The sequence below is a fragment of the Eutrigla gurnardus genome (genome assembly GCF_963514095.1).
Source record: "Eutrigla gurnardus genome assembly, chromosome: 7".
NCBI classification, from domain to species: Eukaryota; Metazoa; Chordata; class Actinopteri; order Perciformes; family Triglidae; genus Eutrigla; species Eutrigla gurnardus.
Genome location: NC_139921.1, coordinates 18,758,309 through 18,783,061, shown reverse-complemented (window position 1 = coordinate 18,783,061; position 24,753 = coordinate 18,758,309). Strand labels below are relative to the sequence as shown.

Below are 24,753 nucleotides of genomic sequence, written 5' to 3'. Positions count from 1 at the left end.
CTCAATGAACAGACATACATTAACAAACATGCTCATTAATAAAGGCTCTTTGAACCATAAAAAGGTAAAAGCTGTCACAAAGAGCCTGAAAGGATCAAATTGAGCTTGTGTTGTGAAAGGAGTTTGCTCTTCTTGTCCCTTCCATCCCTGGCTCTTCTTTTTTCTTCTTCTATCATTTTTGTCTCAATCTGCATTAAATAAAAGTTAAGGGTTTAAAAACGGTTGAGTTGAATCTAAAATCCAATCATTTTTGGGATATTATGTGACATTCTCCACATCTCTGACACGAGACATCTCACCGTGTTTCCTCAGATGACAGTGCGTCAGCAGCCAGCAGCATGGAGGTTACCGACCGCATCGCCTCCCTGGAGCAGAGGGTCCAGATGCAGGAGGATGAGATTCAGCTGCTGAAGTCTGCTCTGGCTGATGTTGTGCGCAGGCTCAACGTGTCCGAGGAGCAGCAGGCCATGGGTTCACGCAGAGGACCCACCAAAGGTATCATACACATACACAAGCACGGTACTTCTTTTTATTACTCCGTCTGGGGTGTCGCCCAACCGGGTCAGCTGTTCCTGCGGCTGACACGTATGTTTTTGGATGTACCGTTTTTCTTCCTTTTCCACTTTGTTCTCTCTCTTTCCTTTGAATCCTGCTTATTCCCTTCCTCTTCCTCTGCCTCCTGTCCTCTCCTGGACTGTGTTGTGTCATTTAACGTGGTGTGCGTCATGTGTATAGACCCAGCTTTGATGAGAAAGTCTCCCTCAGCAGACAGCAATGTTGGGAAGCCAGGTAGGCTGACTGTGGAGTGTGTCTGCACTAACCAGGCTGGGTGTTGTGTTTACAAAAAGCACATTTCAGTCACTGCCTGCTAGTGTTATGTCGTATATACAGTGTAGTACTTCACTTGGAAACACACAATTACTTTCAGCACTGCACTGCCTGAGGTCAATGCCCTGTGAAGTCTGAAGACACACATAGCAATAGATTCATTGTTAACCAGGGCAAATTCATACATATATTATTATACTCTGATAATTTTAATTTGTCAGTCGACTGTCACAATGCACATGTTTTGTGTTTAGTTCTGTGTATTCTGTTAAAGGAGAAAGAGCTGTTGTAGACGTATTAAGTTTGGTCACATGGACAAAATAACAGGAAAACCTTGCAATGTAACACAATCTGCCACAAATAACACCCTCTGCCCCGGAAGAGAAAGGAAGTTATATCTTGTTCCAACTATTATCAGTTATATCCAGGCTGGCTATTCCCCAGAGCTTCCAGTCTTTATGTTAAGCTAAGCTAACCGGCTGTTAGCTGTAGCCTTGTATCGACCAGACAGACATGAGTATTCATCTTCCAATGTAACCCTCCGCAAGAAAGTGAATAAGCATGTATCCCCACATGTTGAACTATTCCTTTACCATGGAGTTGAAACAACACCTCTCACAAGTAAAAGGCACAACTATTCATTTACTTAACTTGAAAAAACGAATGCTATCGCTCTCCAATCGATATCACTAAACTGAATGCAGTGAATCTGTTCTCTGAAAAATGTAGGAAGTTGAAAGTTTAGAACAGATTCAGCACATCACCACAGAATGAGAAGGACTGAACATCATGGGGTTGATTGATGTTGGGCTTTTTGGTTAATGTGGTGTTTTTATTCTGTAATTGCATTCAATAATGCATGTGTTGAATTTCAGCCGAAGTCTGTTTGATATAATGTGTCCCTGATAAAGCGTCCTGCATTGAACCTTTTCATCTCATGACGTCGGCGTGTGAAATCGGCTGCATCGTGTCTTTTCATGTCCTCAAATGTGCATTCGAGAGATGAAACAGAAACCGATTATGATTCTGAGCTGCTGCCAGTTTCGGTCTCCGGAGTGACTGCGGACGGATGGAGTTTCAGTTTGATTTGATTTGGGAACTGGAGGATGACTCAGACTCGGGAGTTGCTTTCTGTTATTGTTCTCCACTTTAAGCTGCAGCGAGTCAGCAGCGCGCGCACACACTCACACATACGCACACACTCCATATAGACAGTCATGGATGAACACACAGATACACACACACTTTCATCTTCTTTAACATGCTACCAAAATTACAACCTCCGTTTGCCCCTGCTGCGTAATTATTACATGAAAGATAACAGAGCATTTTGTGTGTGTAGGCCTGAGTGAGTGAGTGAGTGAGTGTGTGTGTGTGTGTGTGTGTGTGTGTGTGTGTGTGTGTGTGTGTGTGTGTGTGTGTGTGTGTGTGCGTGTGCGTGTGTGTGTGTGTGTGGGCCTGAGTGAGTGTGTGTGTGTCTACTGGATGAAACAGGGTCTGTTTAATATTTATCACTGCAGATAAAGCTGCAGTTTGAATTTGTTATTCTGGGCTTGCCTGACTGGCTTGTGTGCTGTGTGTGTGTGCATGGACCATTTGTGTTGTCAAATTATTCATAAATATATATCATCTGAAAGGAAAAGTGATCGAAACAGAATCAAATTAGAAAAGTTAATCTAATTCATATTTTCATTACATTTAGGATTTGTCTGGTCTATGAAACTGCCTCTCCTCTTAGCCTTATGCTATATTACACTGTGCAAATATTTTTATGTCTCTTTGAACTCTACCTGAAGAGCATATCCTCGCAACAGAAATTGGTTAACAAAACATCAAGTCAAAATGTTAAGTGTTATGGTTCAACTGTGGAGGGAAAACTGTGACCCCTCACTAATTACACATTTTAATGGGCCACCTAAGGACATTTGTAATGCTTGTTTTCAATTAATTTGTGTGTTTATGTGATTATTGTGTCCAATGAAAATGATATGACTCAAGGTCTCAAGGCCCCTCACTGCATGCTGGAAGGATTTCCACTACACCTACCCTCCTCTGAATGACTTGTACCTCATTGTCATGATAATTATACACTAGGAAATGCAATGTTTCTGACCAGCATTGGTGTGTCTTTAATGACCAGCTGACCCTGGTACTAGTCTTGTCAGCTTTTTTCCTGAACGTGCAGTTTGTTGTCCTTTTCCTTCCAGCCAGGCCAATGATTGCCACCCTGCCGTTGAGACCCACGGTAAACAACGGGACCATCCTACCAAAGAAAGGCGGCAGCACTCTGCCCTCCCCATCTGGATCCGGATCCAGGAAGGACACCAGCACATCAGCCAGCAAGAGGTGAGGAGAAGAGGTTCTATTATCTTCTAGCTATGTTATTTTGACTTTTAAGGAGATTATTCATGTTTGTTTTTGACTTGTTCCAAATGAGATAGACATGAAGGTTTGCACTCCAGCTTCAAGTAGAAGGTTTAGTGTCTTTACTGAACCTTTGGGTCTTGCTAACACTATTCATAGTGTGTTAACTCCAGATACATTAAGGCCAGGTTGTGAGGTCTTGCATGCATCATGTCTTCCTTTCCAGGCATTTCATTTGTCTCCAGACATTTTTCAGTTCCGTCTGTGCATGTCAGATCATTCAAGCCATAAATCATCCCATATCTGGCTTTTTGTCAGTCAAATCTGACATTTAACAAGGCTGATAAAGAGTGTTATCAGTATTATCATCCGTGCTTCTCTGTGGTGTGTGTTTATACATGCGTGTGGAGCACAGGTTATCAATCTCGTCTGTCAGGGGGAACAATAGCCTTTCCCATCTCTAGATGACATTACCATAATCAGATGAAGCTCAGCGGGGACCAGCCTTGATTTTCCATACTGTGTACTTTTTATTTCTGCTTCCAGCTTCTGTTTTCCCAGATAGACAGTTGATATTTAGAATGCTTGCTGACTCTCACCTTAAAGTAGAGAAATGGCTCTGCAGATTGAAATGTAACCAGTGTGTGGATAGTTGATAGAAACAAACACCAAGTAAGGCCGTTCATGCAGTTTTCTTGCTTTTCTCTACATGTTTTCAAGCTCTTTTTACTTCATGATTTCTTGAACTTTAAACTTGTGAGAAATAAATGTAACTTTTTAATTATTTCTACTTTTTCTTTTATTTGAGGACAGTGCCATAGTCAGGATTGTATGGCTTGTGGTGGCAGGATAGATTTTCAGCTTGAGTAAATAGTCATCATCAGTCCTCACCTCTGTTTACCTTTGTGTCTGTCTGATTCCATGTCTTTTCCAACTATGATGTTATATCCCGTTTATGTCCTCTCCACCTACAATGTGATGTCCTGCCAAACTGTCCAGTCTGTACTTTCTGTCTCGCTCTACCAGAAACCTCTACCTGCCCCTCAGGTGAGAGGAGTTACAGTATGTCACCGGTCATGATATAACATCATCGCTGCATCGCCGCTCCGATGCATGCAAACCATTACTTCCAGTCATTAAATCATCATGATAATTGACACATCTCTCTCATTCCTAAAACTCACTTTGTTTGTGTTGCTTACTGTGTGTGTCTGGGATAAGTCAAAACTGCAGGCTGGTCACCGTCCCATCAGTGTTGGCATACACACAGCAGCCTTCCCCAGTGCCCTGTAGCCCAATTACTAGGATTCCTCATGGGATAACGCCGCTAACAACAGTTTCTCTATCTCTCTTCTTTCTTTTCTGTTCTGCTCTTTACTGAACAAACGCACACCGGCCCTCCAGAAGGGATCACGGCCACCGGCCAGTTTTAGGATTTGAATAGACTTTTCTCCCATAGGGTGGATTAGGTGACTGGGCCTACTGGCTGTTGGATTGCTGATGGAGCCTTTTCATTGTTATAAATGGGCAGGCTGTCTGCACCACCAATATGCAAATTTTCACAGGTCTGTACTGACATTGTAGTTATGATAAGCAGAGTGTATGGTAAGTGTGGAGAACAACCAATCTCTTCTTCTCTGTATTTCTCTTTTGGTTTTTGTGCAAATTCTCTCTTAAACCACTGCACAAACAACAGTCGGAACCATTCACGACTTCCCTTTTAATGCAAAGCAATATCACGACAGATCCGAGCTGAATCATGAAATAAATACAGCTTCCTTGTACGTGCTTTCAAAAGCTATTTCTTGGATGAAACCGCTACCAGAGGGCAGATTTAGAAAGCAACGTCAGGTAGTTGTATGACCTGTTTCTTCCCTTTCTCTCTCACCACAGCACTGTGAGGAGAGCCAACTCAAACGAACACGTGGGAACACTTTCACGTAAAGATTCGGGCGACTCCAAAGGCAACCGAACTCGCGCCGGATCCACCGGCAGCAATTCCAGCGGCAAACGAAGTGACAGGTAACACGACCGTCCCGTTAAAGGAGCATTCCCCATTTAGTGGCTCACACATTCATCTTCTAGTTTGACACACCAGAAAAGAAGCTGGTCTCCTAAGGAAGCACTTTCAAAATCAAAAACATACAATGGTTTATCTGGAGGCGGGATGCTGAATGACAGCTGTCTGTTTACTCATTTACTTTGCAGCAAACAGAGGGATCCAGTGTTCAATGCAGGTAAGAACGAGAGGCACCGTTATGGCTCTGTAGCTTCACAGTTCTGATCCTTTCATGCTGTTAAACAACCCACTGAGAGCCATTAAACAACACATGCTCAGTTGATCCATGTGTCAGTTAATGGTCAGTGGGTTTTTTTTTAAATAATTTTTCAAAATAAAGTGACCATATCAGTGCCTTGAACTGTTTTCTGCACACAGGACCACTACATGTTTTTGTGTCAGTGTCAAACATTCATCCTCTCAATGATCCATTCCTTCATCCATTACTAAATCCTCACATTCAAACTTCCTGTCATCATTTCTTTTTAATACGCCCTTTCTGCATTGTTTAAATTGAACTGTAGTTGTGAACAATTTCTCATTTAAATTTAATTCTGTTGGGGTCTCATACTTACACTCATTATTCTGGATTCTGGCAAAAACGTACAATATTTAGGCAAGCAGCACAAGACTCCTAGAGACTCATCTCAAACGCTGGATGATGAGTCCAACTGAAAGTTGCCTCATTGATTAACTATCTGCAGTGGCTTTATGGCTAACCAAACTTTTTTTATTATTTTTTTCAAACTGAAATGTATTTGTAAAATTTTATACCCATAGTGGTGTTTTTCAGTCTCCATTTCTCAAATCTCTCTTACGGAGATGGTGAGTGTAAAGTAAATTATAAGACAGTTTAAAAATACTAGAATTTCCCTAATTTTATTGATAGTTGTCTTTACCTGAGCACAGCACCCTGTGACCTTGCTAAGTTAGCGATAGTTTGTACGTTTTTTAGGCATTAAAAACATAATTTCAGAGGTTTATGTGATATTTGTGAGCTATGAGATATACAACAATGACAATTTAGAATTACAGAAGCACATGATGAGTCACGCATTCAATTCTGGAGTTTATACTGTTTCTTGTACTATTTAAAAGACACGCAGGTCATCTCACACACATTTTATTCTTTAAACTAGAGAGCAGGAAATGCACAGTATCGAGACTGAATACAAAATGAAATGAGTATTGATCAGAATTTCTATCTCGAGCATCCTATTGATTTCTGTGTAAATGGAACTGCTGTTTCTCATTTGCTTTACGCACCTGCCTCCCATTCTCTTCGGTTCAGGCTGCTTCCAACCAAAATGTACATCTTACCCACCCAGTTTATCTAACTACTTTAGTGGGGGTTGTTTTTAGCTTGAGGTTAAATTAAATCAAACATTCATTTTTTACAAAAACAGAGTAATACATGTTTTTTTGTATATTTGTAAACTGAAGCCATCAGACGACTACAGGGTTAATGATCACTACTGTGCACTACTGTTGTTGGACATTTGAATTTATAATAGACATATAATCCTGCAGAGCTGCTTGATCAGGGCAGCACCGTGGACATAAACTGCCACTAGGTGACAGTTAACCAATACAAATGGTAATTGCAACAGTAAATTCTGCCATTATAATGCTAACCTGCAATACAGGAAGTGATTACGTGCTGCAAGCCAGTGCAAGCACATAATAACATGTTAAAAAACATATTTACTTTTTAAAGAAACATTGAAAAAAGAGATTTTGTTGTAAAATTTTGAGGAAAAATCTCATTTTTCTTTTAATTTTTACTGTTAAAAAGAAAAAAAGCAAGTGACATAGGAGCAGATGGGATGGGACACCATCACACCGAAGAGAGCATTGAATAATTTCGACCATTACAGAAGGAGCATTGATTTATTAAGAGCATCAAGGACAGAGGCTGCGCTTCGTTAACACTAGGAAACAGGAAGTGCACTGATATAAGAACAGACCAGGAAGTGAGGAAGCCATGCCACCCCTCACCTGGTTCTTGTGTCTTTCTCTGTGACCTTTACAAGGGACGCGACGTGTGACCCACTGCAAAGGTAGGCCCCCCCCCTCCCCCTCCCCTCCCCAAAGCACCTGGCCTACACAGCTCTCTGGAAACTGCAGATGATTTGTTTGGATCTCTCTACGTTCATCACCTCTGCTCTGAGCTGCTTTGCAAGGGGCAATCAATTAAATCTATGACTATTTGAAATTTGAATTCATGTCCGGTTTAGATTTAACTTCAGAGATTTCCTTCGGTGCAGTGTTCAGAGAGCTGTCCAGACAGGGGCAGGAGTGGGTTGACAGTGTGTGTGTGTGTGTGTGTGTGTGTGTGTGTGTGTGTGTGTGTGTGTGTGTGTGTGTGTGTGTGTGTGTGTGTGTGTGTGTGTGTGTGTGTGTGTGTGTGTGTGTGTGTGTGTGTGTGTGTGTGTGTGTGTGTGTGCGTGTTCCGTTCCCATTATTGTTGTTAGAGTGAATTAACTAACACACACGCACACATCCTGCTTACCTCCACTGAGAGCTGCATCATAGTGTGATTGCAGTGTTTGCACTTCCGTGTCTCCACACTTGTTGTTGAACTGCGGATGAAGTCGCTGCCTCACCAGCCCTGTGTCTGCTAGCAGCCTCTCTTTCGCTTATAGGCATTTAGTCTCTGTCACCATAGTAACAACACAAAGATTTCTGACACTCGCTTTCTTCGCTGTCGCTTTGAGTTTTTCTCCGAAAGAGTCGGATCCTCTGTTCTGAGATTCCTCGCTGCAGCTCAAAGTAGATTTGCCGCTGCTCTTTTTATCTTCCTGCCCTCAAAATGAATATTTGCATTACAAACACATTCAGTCTCTTTTTTTGGGGTCTTTATTGAAGTCTGTTTGATTTTACTGCAAGTTTTCTCACATGACCTTAAGTGTCGTCCGTCTGTGTGTAGTCCCCTTCAGCAAAGCTGCCAAGGATTCACTTATTTCCTCACAGATATATTGTTGTTTAGCTGATATTCTTTTTTTTAAAGTATCTTGACCAGTAGTTCTCAACTTTACTGACCCCTTAAAATGGTCGTCACAGGTTGTATTCAGGCTTGTTTCATCTGAATAACAATAAGAGGCCTAAAGAGGTAAAACTATGCATATTTCACAAGACCAAGAAGACATTTCCTGGAAATAATTATTCAAAAGGGTGTTGATCAAAGGGATTTTTTTCTTAAAAGTAAAGCTATTGTGAAATACAGTATTTATTAAGTATTAATTTATTATTGGATATTGTATTCTCCATTTATGTTGAATTGTATGGTGGTAAGTGTAATGGTAAATTACACTTGCGGGCTAGAATCTACAGTAAATGTATGGATAAAAACATAACTTTTCTTCTCTCGTGCCCCGTTGATCATCTTGCAATCTTCAGGTTAACCTTATGAGCCCTTGCTCGCATGCTGACCCCTGACCCCTAGGTTTGGAATCACTGATTTAGACGATTGAGGCGGGAGTTTACTGATAACTTACTTATTTTCGCTTAAGATCAGATCCCAGTGTCACCAAGGTGGTGGTTCATAAGGGGAGACACATTTCCCCACTTTCCATTTGATAAATTGTCTTTTATAATGTTTTTAGTACAGTATGACACAAGTATGAGCCATTACATACTGTATGTCTAACTTTTTTTTACCAACATCCTCCACCCTCTACGTTTCTTGCTCCTTCGCCTTGCTCGTCCCCGTTTGGCCCCCTCCACCCAACCGGCCCTGACAACCTCCACCACTCCTCTCCCTCATTGGCTCCTCTGCTCTTTTCCCCCCTCTACGCCTTATAGTCACAGTACAGATTTACCTCAGCCGCCCTGTCAAACGGACGGGGACCGACGGCACCCCCGCGGCCTCCTCTGTAACGGCCCGTTCGGCCCCCAGCCCCCAACAAACCTCAGAGAGCAGCAAGGCGGGCGTGGCCAGAAAGGCCGTTGCTGCCAAGGCGCCACTGATCAGAAAGACCCCGAGTTTAAACCTCCAGTTGAGAAAGTCAGGGAGTTTGTCATCTTACTCGACCCTTGATACGCCCAGTTACCGCAGCCCCATCAAGTCTCCCAGCCAGTACTTCCAGATTTGTTACTAACTAGTCACGTCTAGAAATATACAGAATAGCAGCACTCACTTCTCTAGATATCCTATTTTTATTCCAGTTATTAAGCTGCAATGTGGCCAAATGGGTCAGCACAGAGCAAATTCATGGTTTCATATCAGATGTGTACCATTTCAAACACCACATGGTGGTGTCTTGTCACTTTACGTCCCAGATGTCCATTATGATACCTCACATTATAGTATTATAGCTTTAAAAAAACGTTTCTGGACATTAATGGTTTGTTTTGGTTCCCTTAATGATTTCTGCATGATTTTGTTTTTCAGTGTTAGCATGTTTTAAATGAGCAGGATTTCCCATGATCCCCTTTTCTAAGCTTGGATCTGTTTGTTTTGTTTTTTTCACAACGGTTCCATTGCTCTGCTTGTGTCTGTATTTTGTGTTGGTTATCCTCTGCCATGAGCAGAATATTTCTGAGTTTTGAAAGTGTTTGCAGTTTATTTTTGCGCTCTTTGTTGTCATAAGAATGTATTTTAAATGACTAATAAAGTCAGTCAAAAAGCTTCGTCATTTGTTGTCTTTAATTTAGTCCATTAATAGAACCCCCCCCCCCCCCCCCTCCAAAATATCTTTCCATCCTCTGCTCTTGTCACTCATTCATCAACATAATCACCCTCATCGTTCACATCATAACACATTCTATTGTGCTTCAGTGTTGTGTCTTCTCTTTTTCATACTTGACATTTATAAAACATGATACTGACATCATCCCAGCAGTCACCTCTGTGTTTTCATACATGTATATTATCTAACCGATCCTTTCTGTTGCTTTTTCCAGAGGAAGGTTATGTGAAAATGTACTTGAAGGGTCGTCCCATCACCATGTACATGCCCAAAGATCAGGTGGACAGCTACTGCATGGAGGCCAGATCCGATCTGCCCAGCAACAAACTCAAACTCGACTGGGTGTATCCTTTTTTTAAATCTCTCACTTTTGCACAGGGAACCACCCTGCTTGTGATCCGGAAAGTTTTAAAGTGTTATCTTCTGTAGGGAGTAAATTGAGATTATCCTGTGATGTAGAGAGAGGAAGCTGAGGAACGTGTCGTCTCCTCTCTCCCGGCCTGTCAGAGTAGATCTGCTCTGATGTTCATTTTCACCGTGTGGCGTTGCCGCAGTCGGAGGCAGGCTCATCGCTCTGCAGCCTGCAGTCTATAATAACCTGCACACAGCTGGCAGGCCGAGGCACCGCTAGTCAGCAGCTCCTCTTGTGCTCCTTGTGTTTTAGTTATTATTCATTGAGTGGTTTCTTTCTTTCATTTGTTGATGAAATAATGAATGTAGTGTGTTGTTCATTCTAGCATGGACCCAATGGGGGGAAAGCCATAAGGGAAGCAAAGAAAAATGATTAAATCTGAGGAGACACACACTTAGACACACAGAGAGAGATATGGTTTTCATGGGTTTCATATCTCGTATATGCTGAATCCGGTATGAATTAGATACATGCAAACACATGCAAACAGTTTGTTTTACTGTTAGTTTAGTTTGAATGCATTTTATTATATTTTTGTGGTTTCTTCTTACCTTCATGTTAATAAATAAAGGTGCATTTTATTATTTGTCACTGTTGCTTAATTTTACACTTGCAGCTTTGAGTGTAAGCACAATATCGTAAACTTTGTAATCTATGGGATTAGGTCTGCAAAAATTTTTTATTTTCACCATTTATTTTCACGCAATTCTTCACCAGCAAAGAACCCGTTACCGGGAACTGTTTTTGTTTTAAAAATGATTCCTTTTTGTGAATTAATTGTTTCAGCTGTACTTTGGATATGTTTTCCGTTTTATTCCTTGACCTTCTTTAATGTCCAGTTACGGTTACCGCGGTCGAGACTGCCGCTCCAACCTTTACTTGTTGCCCACTGGAGAAACGGTGTACTTCATCGCCTCGGTGGTCGTCCTGTTCAACGTGGACGAGCAGCTGCAGAGACACTACACCGGACACACGGATGACATCAAATGGTGAGAGACTCTTGGGGATTATTATGGGACGCACACAATAACCCGAGGGACTGCTTCCACACCTACTTCCACATCAGTGGTTTACTGCAGCCCCATGTGACTTCTGCCATCAACCTTTCATCTCTTTGCCCCGTTAGAGTTTATATTTAGCACTAGTATGTGCAGAATAACTATGAGGAAAGGTAACAGGTACAAGTGTGTGTGTGTGTGTGTTGAAGTGGGAAAGTGTGTAGTGCAACGAGGGTAACCTTTAAAAAAAACACACAGCCATGATCATGTTTTTACACCCTGTGGTTAAGAAAAGTTCAAATTAATAATGAACACATGGGATAACAGATCAAAGGATGGATTACGAACAGATTCTGACTGCTTTGAAGACGACGTGTTAAAGGCTTCACACACGCTACGCCGCCATACCCAAAAGGGGATGAATTTATCTTAAACATTTTAATTTCCCTCTCGCATTAGCGTGCGGTAGCTACAGTGAATGTCGTATTCACAGCTTTAAAAACCTGCTTTTATGTTCCGCGAGCATGTTGCTCATCTTTATTCAAACGGCCCTTCTGATGTTGAAAGGCTTAAAACAGTTTTTTTTTTTACATCTTTCTCTTCACCAGCCTGGCGGTCCACCCCGATAAAATCACCATAGCAACCGGGCAGGTAGCAGGCACCTCTTCAGATGGAAAAGTAAGTGAGGTCTCTTATTGATGTTTAATAACTTTAGTCCGATGTCTTTATCAGATGTATTAGTGATTTATTAGTGAAGGGAGGAGACTGAAGAACTCAAACACATTCACTCCGTGTTCACTTATATATTCACCGAATTCAGTGACTCCTTCAGCCTTACATTGCATCAAACTGGTGTTGGTCTCCTGTCTAATGTGTGTTTTTTTTATTCCTGGCAGCAGCTGGCTCCTCATGTCCGTGTGTGGGACTCTGTCAGCCTCAATACGCTCCATGTTCTAGACGCAGGCTTCTTTGACCGAGCCCTGGTCTGTCTGGCTTTCTCCAAATCGGTAAGGAAACACCATTTAAAGCATTTGTCTGTACTCACTTTCCAAGTCATCAGTGAATAAGCTTTGTGTCTTTTTCCATGTGTTAGAATGGAGGAAACACATTGTGCGTCGTCGACGACTCCAATGACCATGTCCTCTCCGTATGGGACTGGCAGAGAGAGGACAGACTGGCTGATGTCAAGGTTTGTGTTGATTAAGACATAACTTGACTTTCTGCTCGAATCGGTATCTCTTTTAAATGTAGTGGTTTTATGTGTTTCTCTTCAGTGCTCCAATGAGTCAGTGTTTGCAGCGGACTTTCACCCGACAGACAGCAACATCGTAGTGACCTGCGGCAAGTCCCATCTCTATTTCTGGAACCTGGAGAAAGGCATGCTGGTCAAGAAGCAAGGGCTGTTTGAGGTGGGACGCACAAATGCAATCATGACAACCTGCTATGGACTTATCCTATTTATTGCTATATAAAGATAATCACTGAAAGATGAGCACTAAATGACATAAGTTTGTGTGTTCTTGTGTTTATGCAGAAACAAGAGAAGCCCAAGTTTGTGCTGTGCGTGACCTTTGCTGAAAACGGAGACGCCATCACAGGAGACTCGAGTGGAAACATCCTGGTGTGGGGAAAAGGCATGTTAATTCATGCATTTGCTGAACTTTTATTTGTACCGAGTGGTCCAATGCGATCTTGTATCTGTATCAGATGTATCTATTGGTCACCCTAACTGTGTTTGTCTCTCTCTCTTAATCTGCCCTCCTCTATCACTCGACCTTTCATGCGTGCGTGTCTCCTACTGAAACCTTCTCATCCGTCTATCCCATCTCTGTCACGCAGGCACTAATCGTATCAGCCATGTCATCCAAGGAGCTCACGAGGGCAGCATCTTTGCTCTGTGCATGCTGCGGAACGGCACTCTGGTTTCTGGAGGTAAAGACCGAAGGCTCATTTCCTGGGACAGCAGCTACCAGCAGATCCAAACGGTGGAGGTGAGGACTAAGTTCACCAGAAATCACAAACATTTTATGAGCGTAAAATGCCATATTTTTAAGAATCATTCTATTACAATAATACATGGGTTTTTAATGCTCAGCTGTAGAGCTCTGCAGCATCCTTATGATATGAACTGCCATTACCACATTCTGTTAATATGTTAAGCTGCATATGTAGCTCCTTTTTTTAAAGTAGGTTGCCAGAAATTGCACTCCGGCCCGAGGCGGCACACTCTGCTTTCTGAACGCTGTACCGTATCATAAATATTATAGAGGATGAGATGGGTTTAAACTCCCACTGATGTTCATAGATATTAGTGGTGATGAGAGTTATGGATCGCTCATGTTTTATTTGCTCTAGGGAGACCACATTATGCAGTAATAGATGAGTTTATGTTAATTCTGGCAAATGCTGGATTCCAGGTAAACCGATGGATTACATAATGATTGTGTTTCTCCCACAGGTGCCTGAGTTGTTTGGTCCCATCCGGACCATAGCGGAAGGCAGAGGGGAGACTGTGCTCATTGGGACCACCAAGAACTTTGTTCTGCAAGGCAGTTTGGATGGAGAATTCATGCCTATTACGCAGGTAGATGCAACTGTCTAGTACACTATTTCTACATTTGGACTAAGAAACACGGCTGCAGCTAACGACTGTTTTATTATTTATTAATCTGTTATTTTCCAGATTCATCCATTAATTAGTTGGTCTACCACCATCATAGTATCACTGTCCAAGTATCGGACAAGGTGAAGGTTTTTATTTGAAAGGCTGTGATGTTGTAGCAGAAGTGAAAGAGGAATAACTCTGCTCTCCTCTTCAGGGTCACACTGATGAGTTGTGGGGTCTGGCTGTCCACCCCTGCAAGCCTCAGTTCCTCACCTGTGGCTTTGACAGGCAGGTCTGCCTTTGGGACTCAAGTTCCCATCAGCTCATCTGGACCAAGTGTATGGAAGTAAGTCTAGCCAACACTGCCCCCTGGGGTCAGTCATGGGAAGCACACAACAGATGGTGAATCGGCCACTATTTCATCAGTTCTGATGCCCATCAGAACCAGCTTCACATTAAGACACGAAAATGTACATTTAAGTTGCTAAATGTGCTTTTAGTTTGAAATGTGAAAGAGCTTTTTAGTCTCAAACTCTGCAAATACATCATTCTACGCAGTGAAAGGCAAACATCCAAATGAAGTAACAATTAACACACAAAAACAATTATTGTACTGTATTGCAAATAGAAATGATTACATTAAAAGACATTTGGATAGATGGAAAAGGTTTATTGAAGCGGAAGGATAGTGAGAACTTTGAATTACATTAAAAAGAAAGTGTAGAAGTATGCGTTTTGTATTTACCCTGACAAACCGTCAGTTTTTTCAATTAAAGAATTATTTTTATTTCATCCTTTAATGTTTTGTTATGTATTGAGGTTGCAGGGCCTGCTGATATATGTTGTGATGAGGAGCTAGCAGTATGCTGAGCGATGGTGTTTATTAGGATGTTTGGGGGGGGGGGGGGGGGGGGGGTTTGGTCTGTTTCACTGTGTTTGTTCTCTGTTTGCTGTTTTGTTTGATGTAGAAAAAAACACATTTTTGAGTTGACAGGGGGACTAAATATACTCTTCCTGTTTCTGAAAGGATGCTGCCCAATCAGCAGGCTTCCACCCATCTGGTGCTGTTGTTGCTATAGGAACACAGACTGGCAGGTAGGGATCATCCCATCACCAAAAACACTGAAGAAATATAGAGTTAAAATGACCGATTAGGCAAAAAAAAAGAAGGGATTCTCAAGCAGATTCTAAAAAGCAGGTTGTTTGGCTGTGATTGATCCTGCAGGTGGCAGGTACTGGACACTGACTCTAAGGATCTGGTCACAGTGCACACAGATGGGAATGAACAGCTGTCTGTTATGTCCTATGGGCCAGGTATGATGATAACTGCCCTATGTGTTCTTTTCACTGTCTGTTTTCTTTTTTTTTTGGTTATTTAGACATTTCTAACACGATAATCCTCCTGCCTTCTTTTATTCTCTTTAGATGGTAACTTCCTGGCCATCGGTTCTCACGACAACTACATCTATATCTACGCCGTGGCGGAAAACGGGCGGAAGTACAGCCGAGTGGGGAAGTGCTCGGTGAGCACCTGTATTTATAATCCTCCATTATTTTTAGTTCCTCCCAGCATCGTCTTTATATTTAGTTCCCTCCTCTGTGCTATATTTGGGCCTCCACTCTGTACACTCTGCCCTCGATGTGTTTTGATGCAGAAGCTGTAAAACGGTAAATGCCAATCAGCTGAGTCATGCAGTGCTGCATCTACAGAAACATAAAGACTAATCCAAGCCACATTTTGAAGGTTATTTCTGAGTCCTGTGAAGTGTCTCTGATGGTCAATCATCCAACTTGGTTGTTTTGTGTCACAGGGTCACTCTAGTTTCATCACCCATCTGGACTGGTCCGTGGACTCCCAGTACCTGGTGTCAAATTCAGGAGACTATGAGATACTGTATTGTAAGTATGATCACTGTCATCCTCTCACATCCGTGGTTGTTTTGATGGATTTAAAGGTACACTCTGTAGCATTCAAAGATGGCTCCTCCACTCCATGCTCAATGGATGAGAGAGAGATGAGAGAAATTAAACATTATTTTCCTGATGATTGCATGGCGGTTACGTTCTACTGCACAAATACACAAACCCACACCGCAGAAATCCCAACCCCCGAACCCTAACCATGTAGCCAAAGCTCAGGATTCATCCGGCTGTGGGTGTGGCTCTGCTCGGTGACGCTGACACACCGATAGCAGGATGAAGAGCAGGGGAACAAGAGCCCAACACACAGATATCACAAGAAATGACTGTTCTCATGATATGTAAATTTACATTTTCCCAGTTGGGGATAAATAAAGTCCGTCTTATTTATGTATATAATCAAAACTAAATAAGAAACTACTGTTAAAGTAAGAGTACCCATGATGCTAATCTATGATAAAACATGTGTATTTGGTTTGTGTGTGTTTTCCCAGGGATCCCATCAGTGTGTAAACAGGTGGTCAGTGTGGAGACCACCAGAGATATCGAGTGGGCCACCCACACCTGCAGTCTGGGCTTCCATGTTTTTGGTAAGCCGAGGCTCCTTCCCTCTCCCTCTTTTGGTGTGTGTTTGTGTTTTAATGTCCGCTGGATAAACGTATCTGCTGCCCTCTCTGCTCCTCAGGCTTGTGGCCCGATGGCTCAGATGGCACCGACATCAACGCTGCCAGCAGGTCCAGTGATAGAAGCCTCCTGGTTACCGGAGACGACTTTGGGAAGGTCCACCTATTCTCATACCCCTGTTCACAGTTCAGGGTAAGATCCTATACACTGGGGCGCCCCGGTAGCTCACCATGTACTCAGGCTTAGCACTACTGTCATTCAACATATACATCTCACTAATGTCAAAAAAGGAGATTAAGCACTTGTAAAACTTTGGTGTACAGTTTATTGAAAGGCAAAATGTGTTTTACCTTTCAGGCTCCCAGCCATGTTTACGGAGGCCACAGCAGTCACGTGACCAACGTGAACTTCCTGTACGATGATGGCTATCTGGTGTCAACTGGAGGGAAGGACATGAGCGTGATGCAGTGGAGGATAGTCTGAAGGAGCTGACAGAAACAGATGCTGTTGGCGTTCTGCTGCTGGGGCCTGAAACCCAGCTGAAGCAAACTGAACTGCACTAAACTGAATCAAACCAAACTTAAATTAACTCAGACGCTTAAAAAAAAAAAAAAGATGGATCTGTCTGAACTGAAGTGAATTGACAGAAGAGGAACATGAGGTTTCTTTCCTGATCTGCTCTCAGATCCCAAATAAGACGAACTGTTGGAGGTGTTATGTGCGGTTGCTTGAAATAACAAAAATCCTGAATATTTTATTCTTTCCTTTATTCACAATACATGTAAAAAAAAGAGAGAGAAAAAAGATCTCTGTCACATACTGTAGCCAAGATACCAATGACATGAGACAAAACAAATCAAACGGATCAAATCCAACTAAACAGAACCAAAGGCTCTGAGTTTCTGACTGCAACTGTATAGTTTGGCTTTCACTGTTCTGGAAGATGTTCTAGACTGAATATCATTGTGCTGGAGATCTAAGAGCACTGGAACAAAAACTGTGTGGAAAGAAAGAACGTAATGATTTTCTAATTGTTAGACTTTCTTTAATTTTGTATTTAACAACTCAGGAAAGCACTCGCGAAGCAGACCTTTTCTCTGTTATTAACACTGATGTATCAGAACGAACCCTAAACACATCAGAGAGGTATCATCCATGGTTAATGCCAGATTCAACTGTAGTCCAACCATTATTGATTTATTTGCAATAACTACATACACGTGTATGAAAATTGCCTATACAGTGTAGGCAAATGCTGAATTTGGTGGATATGATAATTAGACACATATGTGATGTTACTCACCAGTATGATTCTTTAAATGAAAAATGACGGTTAGGATTTTAACCATTTTTTAACATCATTTTTTGTGCTACTAGGTCTTCAAAAGGCACCTTTCCTATTATTTATTGATCAGAGTCAAATGACGTCACTGCCAGTTCCTTTGCGAATTCCCTGAAATGAATCCCCATTTAATCCCATATAATTGTAAATAAACTGCGAGGCTTGAAACGGGTAAGAGTAAAATGTGGGTGAACATACAGTATTTGAAATTGTTTCAGATTTTTGGGGAATTGTGTCTTTCCTTTGCTTTGATGTGCAAGGAAAATGAAAATCAATTATGTATTGGGGTTTTCTTTTTTTCCAATGATATGAAGCTTTTTCAAATCTGCATCTACCTGCATTTTACTGCACCGGGATCAGTTTAGGAAGGGAAGGATGAGACCATTACACTGTAACTGTTTACGTCTGATGGGCTCCTCAGTTGTGCACCATCAGTCACTGGCAAGATCTTTAACTGAACTGAACCTTCTCGAGGTGGGTTTTTTTCCTATAATGCACTGCTTCTGCCTGATAAACACACAGCAGGTTATTTATTACCTGCACAACAGAACACGCAAATTACAAATGAACCAAGGATGTCTGTCTGCAACCTTCCAAGCTGCGTTGTGTGTGTGCACCACCTTCATGTCACACTCCTCATCCTACAGTCAGTGAGCCAATATTACACACACATGCACGAATGAAGAAGATTTCTCTGACAGGGGTTCAGCAGATCTCAGAGTGACTATAACTGCGACTGATGCCAGGCTTGTTGGTGTTGTTTTGGAAGCCGGATGGTTGGCTGATTTGTTAAGAGTTGTGTTATCAGGAAAACCACTTATATCTTAACAGCAGTGATATAAATACAGCACTAACATGATTTGTCTTCCCGCTAAACACCTGGGGCTGCAGAATACCGTTGAACATTTAATATTTGTCTTAAAGTAAATGAAACATGAAATTCTTATGTGTGTGTCTTGTATTTTTGACTAAGAGATGTGTGAATAGAATGTTTTTGTGCTCTTGTAAGGGTTTATATTTCCTTATTTAAAAAACAAACCAGAATCTTACAGCAGAATAGCACGCTGAAAGCTTCTTTCCACTATTTTATTATATATAGGAATACTTGTAGTAGCCCTGTTCCCTGTAATCACGGGGTGGGGGTTGGGGGGGTTGTCGGTGCACTTGCACGTCTTCGCCGCAGGTAGGCAGCATTGAGCCGGTCTGCCTCCCCCCACACGCTCTCTCTCTCCCCCCTTCGCACGCAGCATTAGCATACCCCCCTCAAAAGAAATCCCTCCACCTCACCAAAACACTCCGAATGGGAAGGAAATATGGCGTGAGGGAGGCGGCGGCAGACGACCACCGTTCACCGTCTTCGACCGAGCGCGAGCCCCGGCGGAACATGGACTTAAGGAGACGCAGCGGCGCGCGTGCGGAGCAGAGACAACGGAGCACAAAGCGGATGGGAGAAAACGCTTAACGCTTCTGCAACACGACTCATCATCATCAACATCATCATAGGCCTGTATTATCTATCAGACGCGCACGAGGAGGGGGGGCACGCGGAGCGGGAGCTGGTGGGCTGATTCAAGCCCCGCGGACTGTAACGTACAGGATAATAAGCGGAGTGTTGGTTCGGCCTCGTCGGTGCCAGCATCGCCGGCTGGATAAAAGACGGGAGAATGAGGTAAGCGTCGGCCGGCACCACGCGCTCTGCTTTGACGCGTCATGACAGATGCGCACGCTCAACCTCTAGCCTCTTTATTAACGAATCTTGGGAGAATGAACCGCAGCTAATAAAGTAGCAGCATCTGAGGTATTCTGTGTCTTATTTCTCTCCTTGTAGAGGCAGCTTTGTGAGCATCCAGGGGCCCACCCACCGGGCCTCGGCTCCACACAGGCGTCCTCAACCAGCCGCTGTACACCAATATTTAATGCGATTAATGTATATCGGTTGAGCTGTTTCCTCCCCCGAATCTATTTGCCCTCTTTTGTCACCGCCGGACCCGCCCAGTGTGTTCAATGCAGGATTTAAGCCGGGCTCGCGTTGTCATGGAAACGAAAGCATCGCGTATTTCCACGGTGCACTTGGCCGAGATAAAAACGTAGAATATGTCTGATGCACCGGCCAGTGTGCGTGGCTGCGGGGGGTGAGGGGGGAGGGGGGAGACAGGCTAAGTGAGGGTACATATCCATCGCAGGAGGAGGAGGGTTTTTATTCTGGTGGTTGCCAGGCAGGTTGTCAGACCATCCAGCGCCCCCCTTTCTCATACACACCTACATAAGCCTACTCCATGACGGATTCACACATGCACGTAGCCAGCCTATGGAAAATGTATCTCCGGTTTAAATCCCCATTGTAAAGCCAAGCCTGTGGATGGTATTTTGAGCCTTTCCCTGCTTATGTCGGTATGCAGAATGCGCAGAGGGCCAAATCTTCTCCAGCAGCACCGTCTCTGTATATAGTTCTGTGTGTGACCCCCCCTTTACTTTGACTCCTCAGTGTCTGTGTAGCTGCATTCCTCTTTATGGCTTCAGATTTACTCTGACAGCTCTCCTCAGACACGGTGCACTCTCTGCTTTTACTGTAGCTACTGGTGTGTGTCTGCATGTGTGTGAGACTGTCTGGGTGTGTAGTTGGGATCTTACTATCCCGAGAGAGAGAGAAACCATAGGTGATCTCGTATGTGGATATCTTGTGTGAAGCACTGATCCAAATCATGCAGACCCTTTCCAAAGCCAGTAGCTGAGCTGTTTTGCTCTCACACTGTAAACATGTACGACTCATGTCTTCTGGTCCAGTTGGATGAACGCGCCTCTTCCTCTCTTGTGTAAAGCAGCGTCCCATCCTGTGTGCTTGTCGTTGCCAGAGGCAGATCTGCTCTTTGACTCAAGCCCAAAAGGGAAGTCTTAAATCTCCACCGAGAAACAACAAGGTGACCCGGCTCTTCTATTTGCAGAGAAGAAGAGGAAGAAGAAGAAGAAGAAGATTGAATTCAATGAGATCATTTGTTCAGCGTCGCTGCTTCCATTGCTACATTTATGTAAGGGTTATGTGTGTGTGCAGAACCATGCTCAGAAGTGTGTGTGTGTGTGTGTGTGTGTGTGTGTGTGTGTGTGTGTGTGTGTGTGTGTGTGTGTGTGTGTGTGTGTGTGTGTGTGTGTGTGTGTGTGTGTGTGAGTAGCGAGTTATTTTTAGTAGTAACAGTTGTGGATTTATTATGCTATGCTTTCTCTCTGTTCTCCTTGTCAGCCTGGCTGCTGGGGGGGGGGCGGGGGGGCGTCGGTCCTGTACTATTAATGCAGGATGATTTCTGAAGCTGCTTGTTTTGGTGACTCATCCTCGGAAAGGTAGACTGAGCGAGTGCAGCCAGTGGAAGGAAAAACGCTGAGTTATGCATCTTAATGCAGGCTGCTGCTGCTGCTGCTGCTGCTGCTGCCCTCCTAGCTGATCAGAGAGCAGCTCCACGTGAGACACTCACATTCTCCAGGGTTTCATTGGCACGGCCTGAACATTGGGTTTTCTGCAAAGTAAATACAGATCTCTCTCTCTCTCTCTCTCTCTCTCTCTCTCTCTCTCTCTCTCTCTCTCTCCCCCACCATTATACCCATACAACATACTTTAATCTGCTCATTTTACAGCTAATCTCATGCATCATACATAAGCTTGCTGATGTGATGCATACGTGTATCATGCGTCTTTTGGCTTGATGGAGGTCAAACTCACCACGCACTATGAAAACCATTTACGGCTAAGCGAGGCAGCATCCTGCAGTTTATCCCCATAAAACACTGTAGTTCTGAGTCAGCTCGCTGCTTTGACGTCCCTCATAGATACACCATTTGGTCGAGGACGTACGTTGCCAAATACCGGCAGCTTTAGCAGCCTCTCAAGCCCTGTTTTGGAGAAAAAGATTACCTTGTATTTCACTGACCTTCCCAGGTCTGTCGCCTGTTTCTTACTATTTTCTAAACCGATAAAGCCCCCTAATCTTTCAGTGGACCACGCTGCTCTTTGTTTGTTTCCCACACCTCAGCTCGCTGTGGCAAAGAAGCTTAATCTACATTTGTTTCGGCCAGATGGACCAGCGTTCAGGATCAATTCTGATAAAGCCACAAGGAAACCGCGAGTGTTGTTGCTCCGATGTAAAACAAAACATTCCATCTACTCCTGCAGTTTTCTTCATTTTTGGGCTGGAAACTTTTGCCACTGCCATGATAGCAGAGCTGAGTTAATAAAGCGGTGTGTTGCTGCGTGTTTCTCACACTATAGTGTATCGCTGATTAGAGTTTCTAGCTTGCGTGCATTTTGTTTGAAAGATTCCCGTTGCTGTGTATTCTCTTTAAAGCTGAATGTTACATGAAAGAAAGGCGGTTTGTGAAAACACTCCTGTTTCATGTATAAGGCCAACATGTAATTTCCATCCAGTGGAAACGATTCCTTGGAGGATGAAAGACGGCTCTCCACAATCCTCAGAGTGGAGAGAGGTGACTGGTCTGCTCTGGTCACATGTTCATCTCTCTCTCTCTCTCTCTCTCTCTTACATTCCCTTACTCTGTTGCAACGCTCCTCATCTCTCTCGCTCCTTCCCTCCCACTCTCTCTGTGTCTCCGTGTTATGTCTGCTCTGTTGGCATAGTGGATCTTTTTTTTTCTTTTTTATGGAACTATTTCGGAGGATGTGAAGAAGGGGAAAGGTTGAGTTTGCTTCAGCGTTGGACAGCATGTGTACCGCTCTCTCCTCTCGAGCTGACACTTCCCCCTCTCCTCCATAATCTCCCCGTATATACCTCCTTTCATCCTGTCGCCCGAGGACTGGGCTGTCTTCTTCGGCAACATGTACTCCCTGGACGATTTCGGGTAAGCCGACGCGACCCCTCATCCTTCACCTCCTCCTCGGTCTCTCTTTAGTCTTTCTGTGCTTGCGGAGTAGTCTGAGTAAAGGGCAAAGAAATGTAGTGTTCTGTACTGATGTTGCTACTTCTCTCTAGTGCATGTGTTTAAAGCCTGGCTCATCTTTAAGACCACAGAATCCGTCTGCTTCTTCAACCACATTTGTAGGAGCTGTTTGCAAGAAAACCAGCGTTCCTTTTCCGTCTCTTTCTGAATGTAATCCAGCTCTACATGCTGTGTGTAACAATGCAACTGTTAACTCAAGTTGGCAGGAAAGTGAGGAAAAATGGGAGAGGAAAATCTCCTCGAGGAGTTGCCGACTTTCTCTCGTCCGTCTCCTTCGTTCCACCCCTCTGTCTGTGTTTTCTCTGGAGCCAGCTGTTTGCAGAGACGCCTGATTGGTTACCCTTTAGCAATCTTTTCATTGGTTCAGTCCTGCCCTGGGAAAAAAGGAATGAATGTCTCGCCGTCTGTCAGTCTGTCCACTCAGCTGCTCTCTCTTGTTCATGGGACGGATTCCCGTCCGACTCGTCGCATGTGTGAGAAAAGAAAGACAGGAAGAAAGGGATAGAGCGCGCTAATCTCTGCACGGCTGCGTGAGTGGGACTATCAAAAGCCAGATGATACGAGGATAGAGGGATCTCTGCATTATATGGCCTCGGCAGATTACGGGGGGGGGGGGGGGGGTGATTTGTTGAAGCTCAAATACAGATGTGGAGCCGAGTGGGGCAGAGGAGATAACATCAGAGGTTTACGTGTGACCGCTTGCACTCTAGTAATCTACTGTACAGTACATCAGAGGGCAAGCCTCCCTCTTACAATATGTTCATTATTCATGAGGCGCTGCTCATGCTGACGTTCAGATTCTAATACTAATACTAAATATTACAGCAATAACAGCATCATGTCTCAAAAACATGACCTTAAAGTTGCAGTTTCCTGAAAACCAATTCTGCTCAACTCGTCACCGTCCCATCATCATTTCTTCCCGTTGTTCTTCATCTTCTTCCTCCGGTCATTTCAGCCGGCAAACTGGACTCTACACCGACTGGGGAGTCGTTCCGTACCCCCTGCTTCTGTGCATCCTACGAAACGTTTTCCTCCAAAAGGAAGCGGCGTTTCCCTTTAAGGATAAGGATTAGTGACGGGACCAGAGAGCGCTTAGGAAGGTGGAGTGAGAAGGCGAGGTGGGGGAGGGGTGGGCGTTGAAGTGGGGGTTGCTATCCATATTGTACTGTATGTGTCTGTGCCAATTAGCCCCAGGGCCAATTGGCATCTACAGAGATATGTAATGAATAAGTGATGTCATCATGGGGGTCAACATGCTGTTTGCTCTCTGGGAGGCTTTAGTGCCGCTTGCTTTGGATATGATACAGCGAAGTGATCTCCTCATATTTAGACAATGACTCTCTATCAACCATTTGTCAAAGAATCCTTCAGTCCCATCCGATATATCATAGCTTTGACTCTTGTGTGACTGTAACCAGAAATTCCAAGTTATATATAACATAAAGGAACACAGTCTTTAAAAAATAGGATATATAAATAAATATAAAATTACATACAACTGCTGCAGTTGTGTGTTTGTTCTCGGATAAAAAGATCATCACATCCAGAACATTTTATCAGACTTCATTGGAATTGGAGCATTTCCCCTAAAGTGTCTGACAAAACCAAAAAAAAAATCTTAGATTGTAAGCAAAGTTATATCTTACGAGACAATATCTGGACACATTTCTTTTGCATTTAATATTTTTAGGACTCATCGCTTATATTTCTACCTGTGACCAAATTGTATCTGTAAATGATTTAAAGCAAACACCTTCTAATGTATTATATAGGTTGTTTATTTTCTTAACCACCTCTCTAAGAAGCAATAAGCGCCACCCTGGGACGTGGAGAGTCAATCCTGTATTACCATCACATGTTTGATGCTCAGTGTGATCACTTGCCCAGCAGTTTAGCATTGCCTTTTATCGTTTCTTAAATTAGCGAGTCCACTCCTCAGGGCACGACAGCAACTGGTCCGTCACAT

General features: G+C 43.3%; 1 protein-coding gene across 6 annotated transcripts in view; it reads left to right on the top strand.

Moving 5' to 3' along the window:
* Positions 1 to 18,781, top strand: part of eml1 (EMAP like 1) — a 35,167-nt gene extending 16,386 nt beyond the window's left edge. The window contains exons 2-24 of one of the 6 annotated variants that reach the window (XM_084014333.1): positions 313 to 495; positions 3,036 to 3,174; positions 4,192 to 4,239; positions 5,086 to 5,214; positions 5,401 to 5,429; positions 7,285 to 7,311; positions 10,157 to 10,286; positions 11,194 to 11,343; positions 11,961 to 12,030; positions 12,252 to 12,359; positions 12,446 to 12,541; positions 12,627 to 12,761; positions 12,887 to 12,986; positions 13,192 to 13,343; positions 13,811 to 13,936; positions 14,172 to 14,303; positions 14,985 to 15,052; positions 15,183 to 15,271; positions 15,383 to 15,480; positions 15,769 to 15,856; positions 16,372 to 16,467; positions 16,563 to 16,693; positions 16,859 to 18,781. In XM_084014333.1, coding sequence (XP_083870459.1) covers positions 313 to 495; positions 3,036 to 3,174; positions 4,192 to 4,239; positions 5,086 to 5,214; positions 5,401 to 5,429; positions 7,285 to 7,311; positions 10,157 to 10,286; positions 11,194 to 11,343; positions 11,961 to 12,030; positions 12,252 to 12,359; positions 12,446 to 12,541; positions 12,627 to 12,761; positions 12,887 to 12,986; positions 13,192 to 13,343; positions 13,811 to 13,936; positions 14,172 to 14,303; positions 14,985 to 15,052; positions 15,183 to 15,271; positions 15,383 to 15,480; positions 15,769 to 15,856; positions 16,372 to 16,467; positions 16,563 to 16,693; positions 16,859 to 16,984 — 2,450 coding nt within the window. In that variant the 3' untranslated portion in view covers positions 16,985 to 18,781. Of the gene's footprint in view, positions 1 to 312; positions 496 to 3,035; positions 3,175 to 4,191; positions 4,240 to 5,085; positions 5,215 to 5,400; positions 5,430 to 7,284; positions 7,312 to 10,156; positions 10,287 to 11,193; positions 11,344 to 11,960; positions 12,031 to 12,248; positions 12,360 to 12,445; positions 12,542 to 12,626; positions 12,762 to 12,886; positions 12,987 to 13,191; positions 13,344 to 13,810; positions 13,937 to 14,171; positions 14,304 to 14,984; positions 15,053 to 15,182; positions 15,272 to 15,382; positions 15,481 to 15,768; positions 15,857 to 16,371; positions 16,468 to 16,562; positions 16,694 to 16,858 lie in introns of all 6 variants that reach the window. The other 5 variants (XM_084014332.1, XM_084014334.1, XM_084014336.1 and 2 more) reach the window with 5 other exon arrangements.
* The last annotated feature ends 5,972 nt before the right edge of the window (positions 18,782 to 24,753 follow it).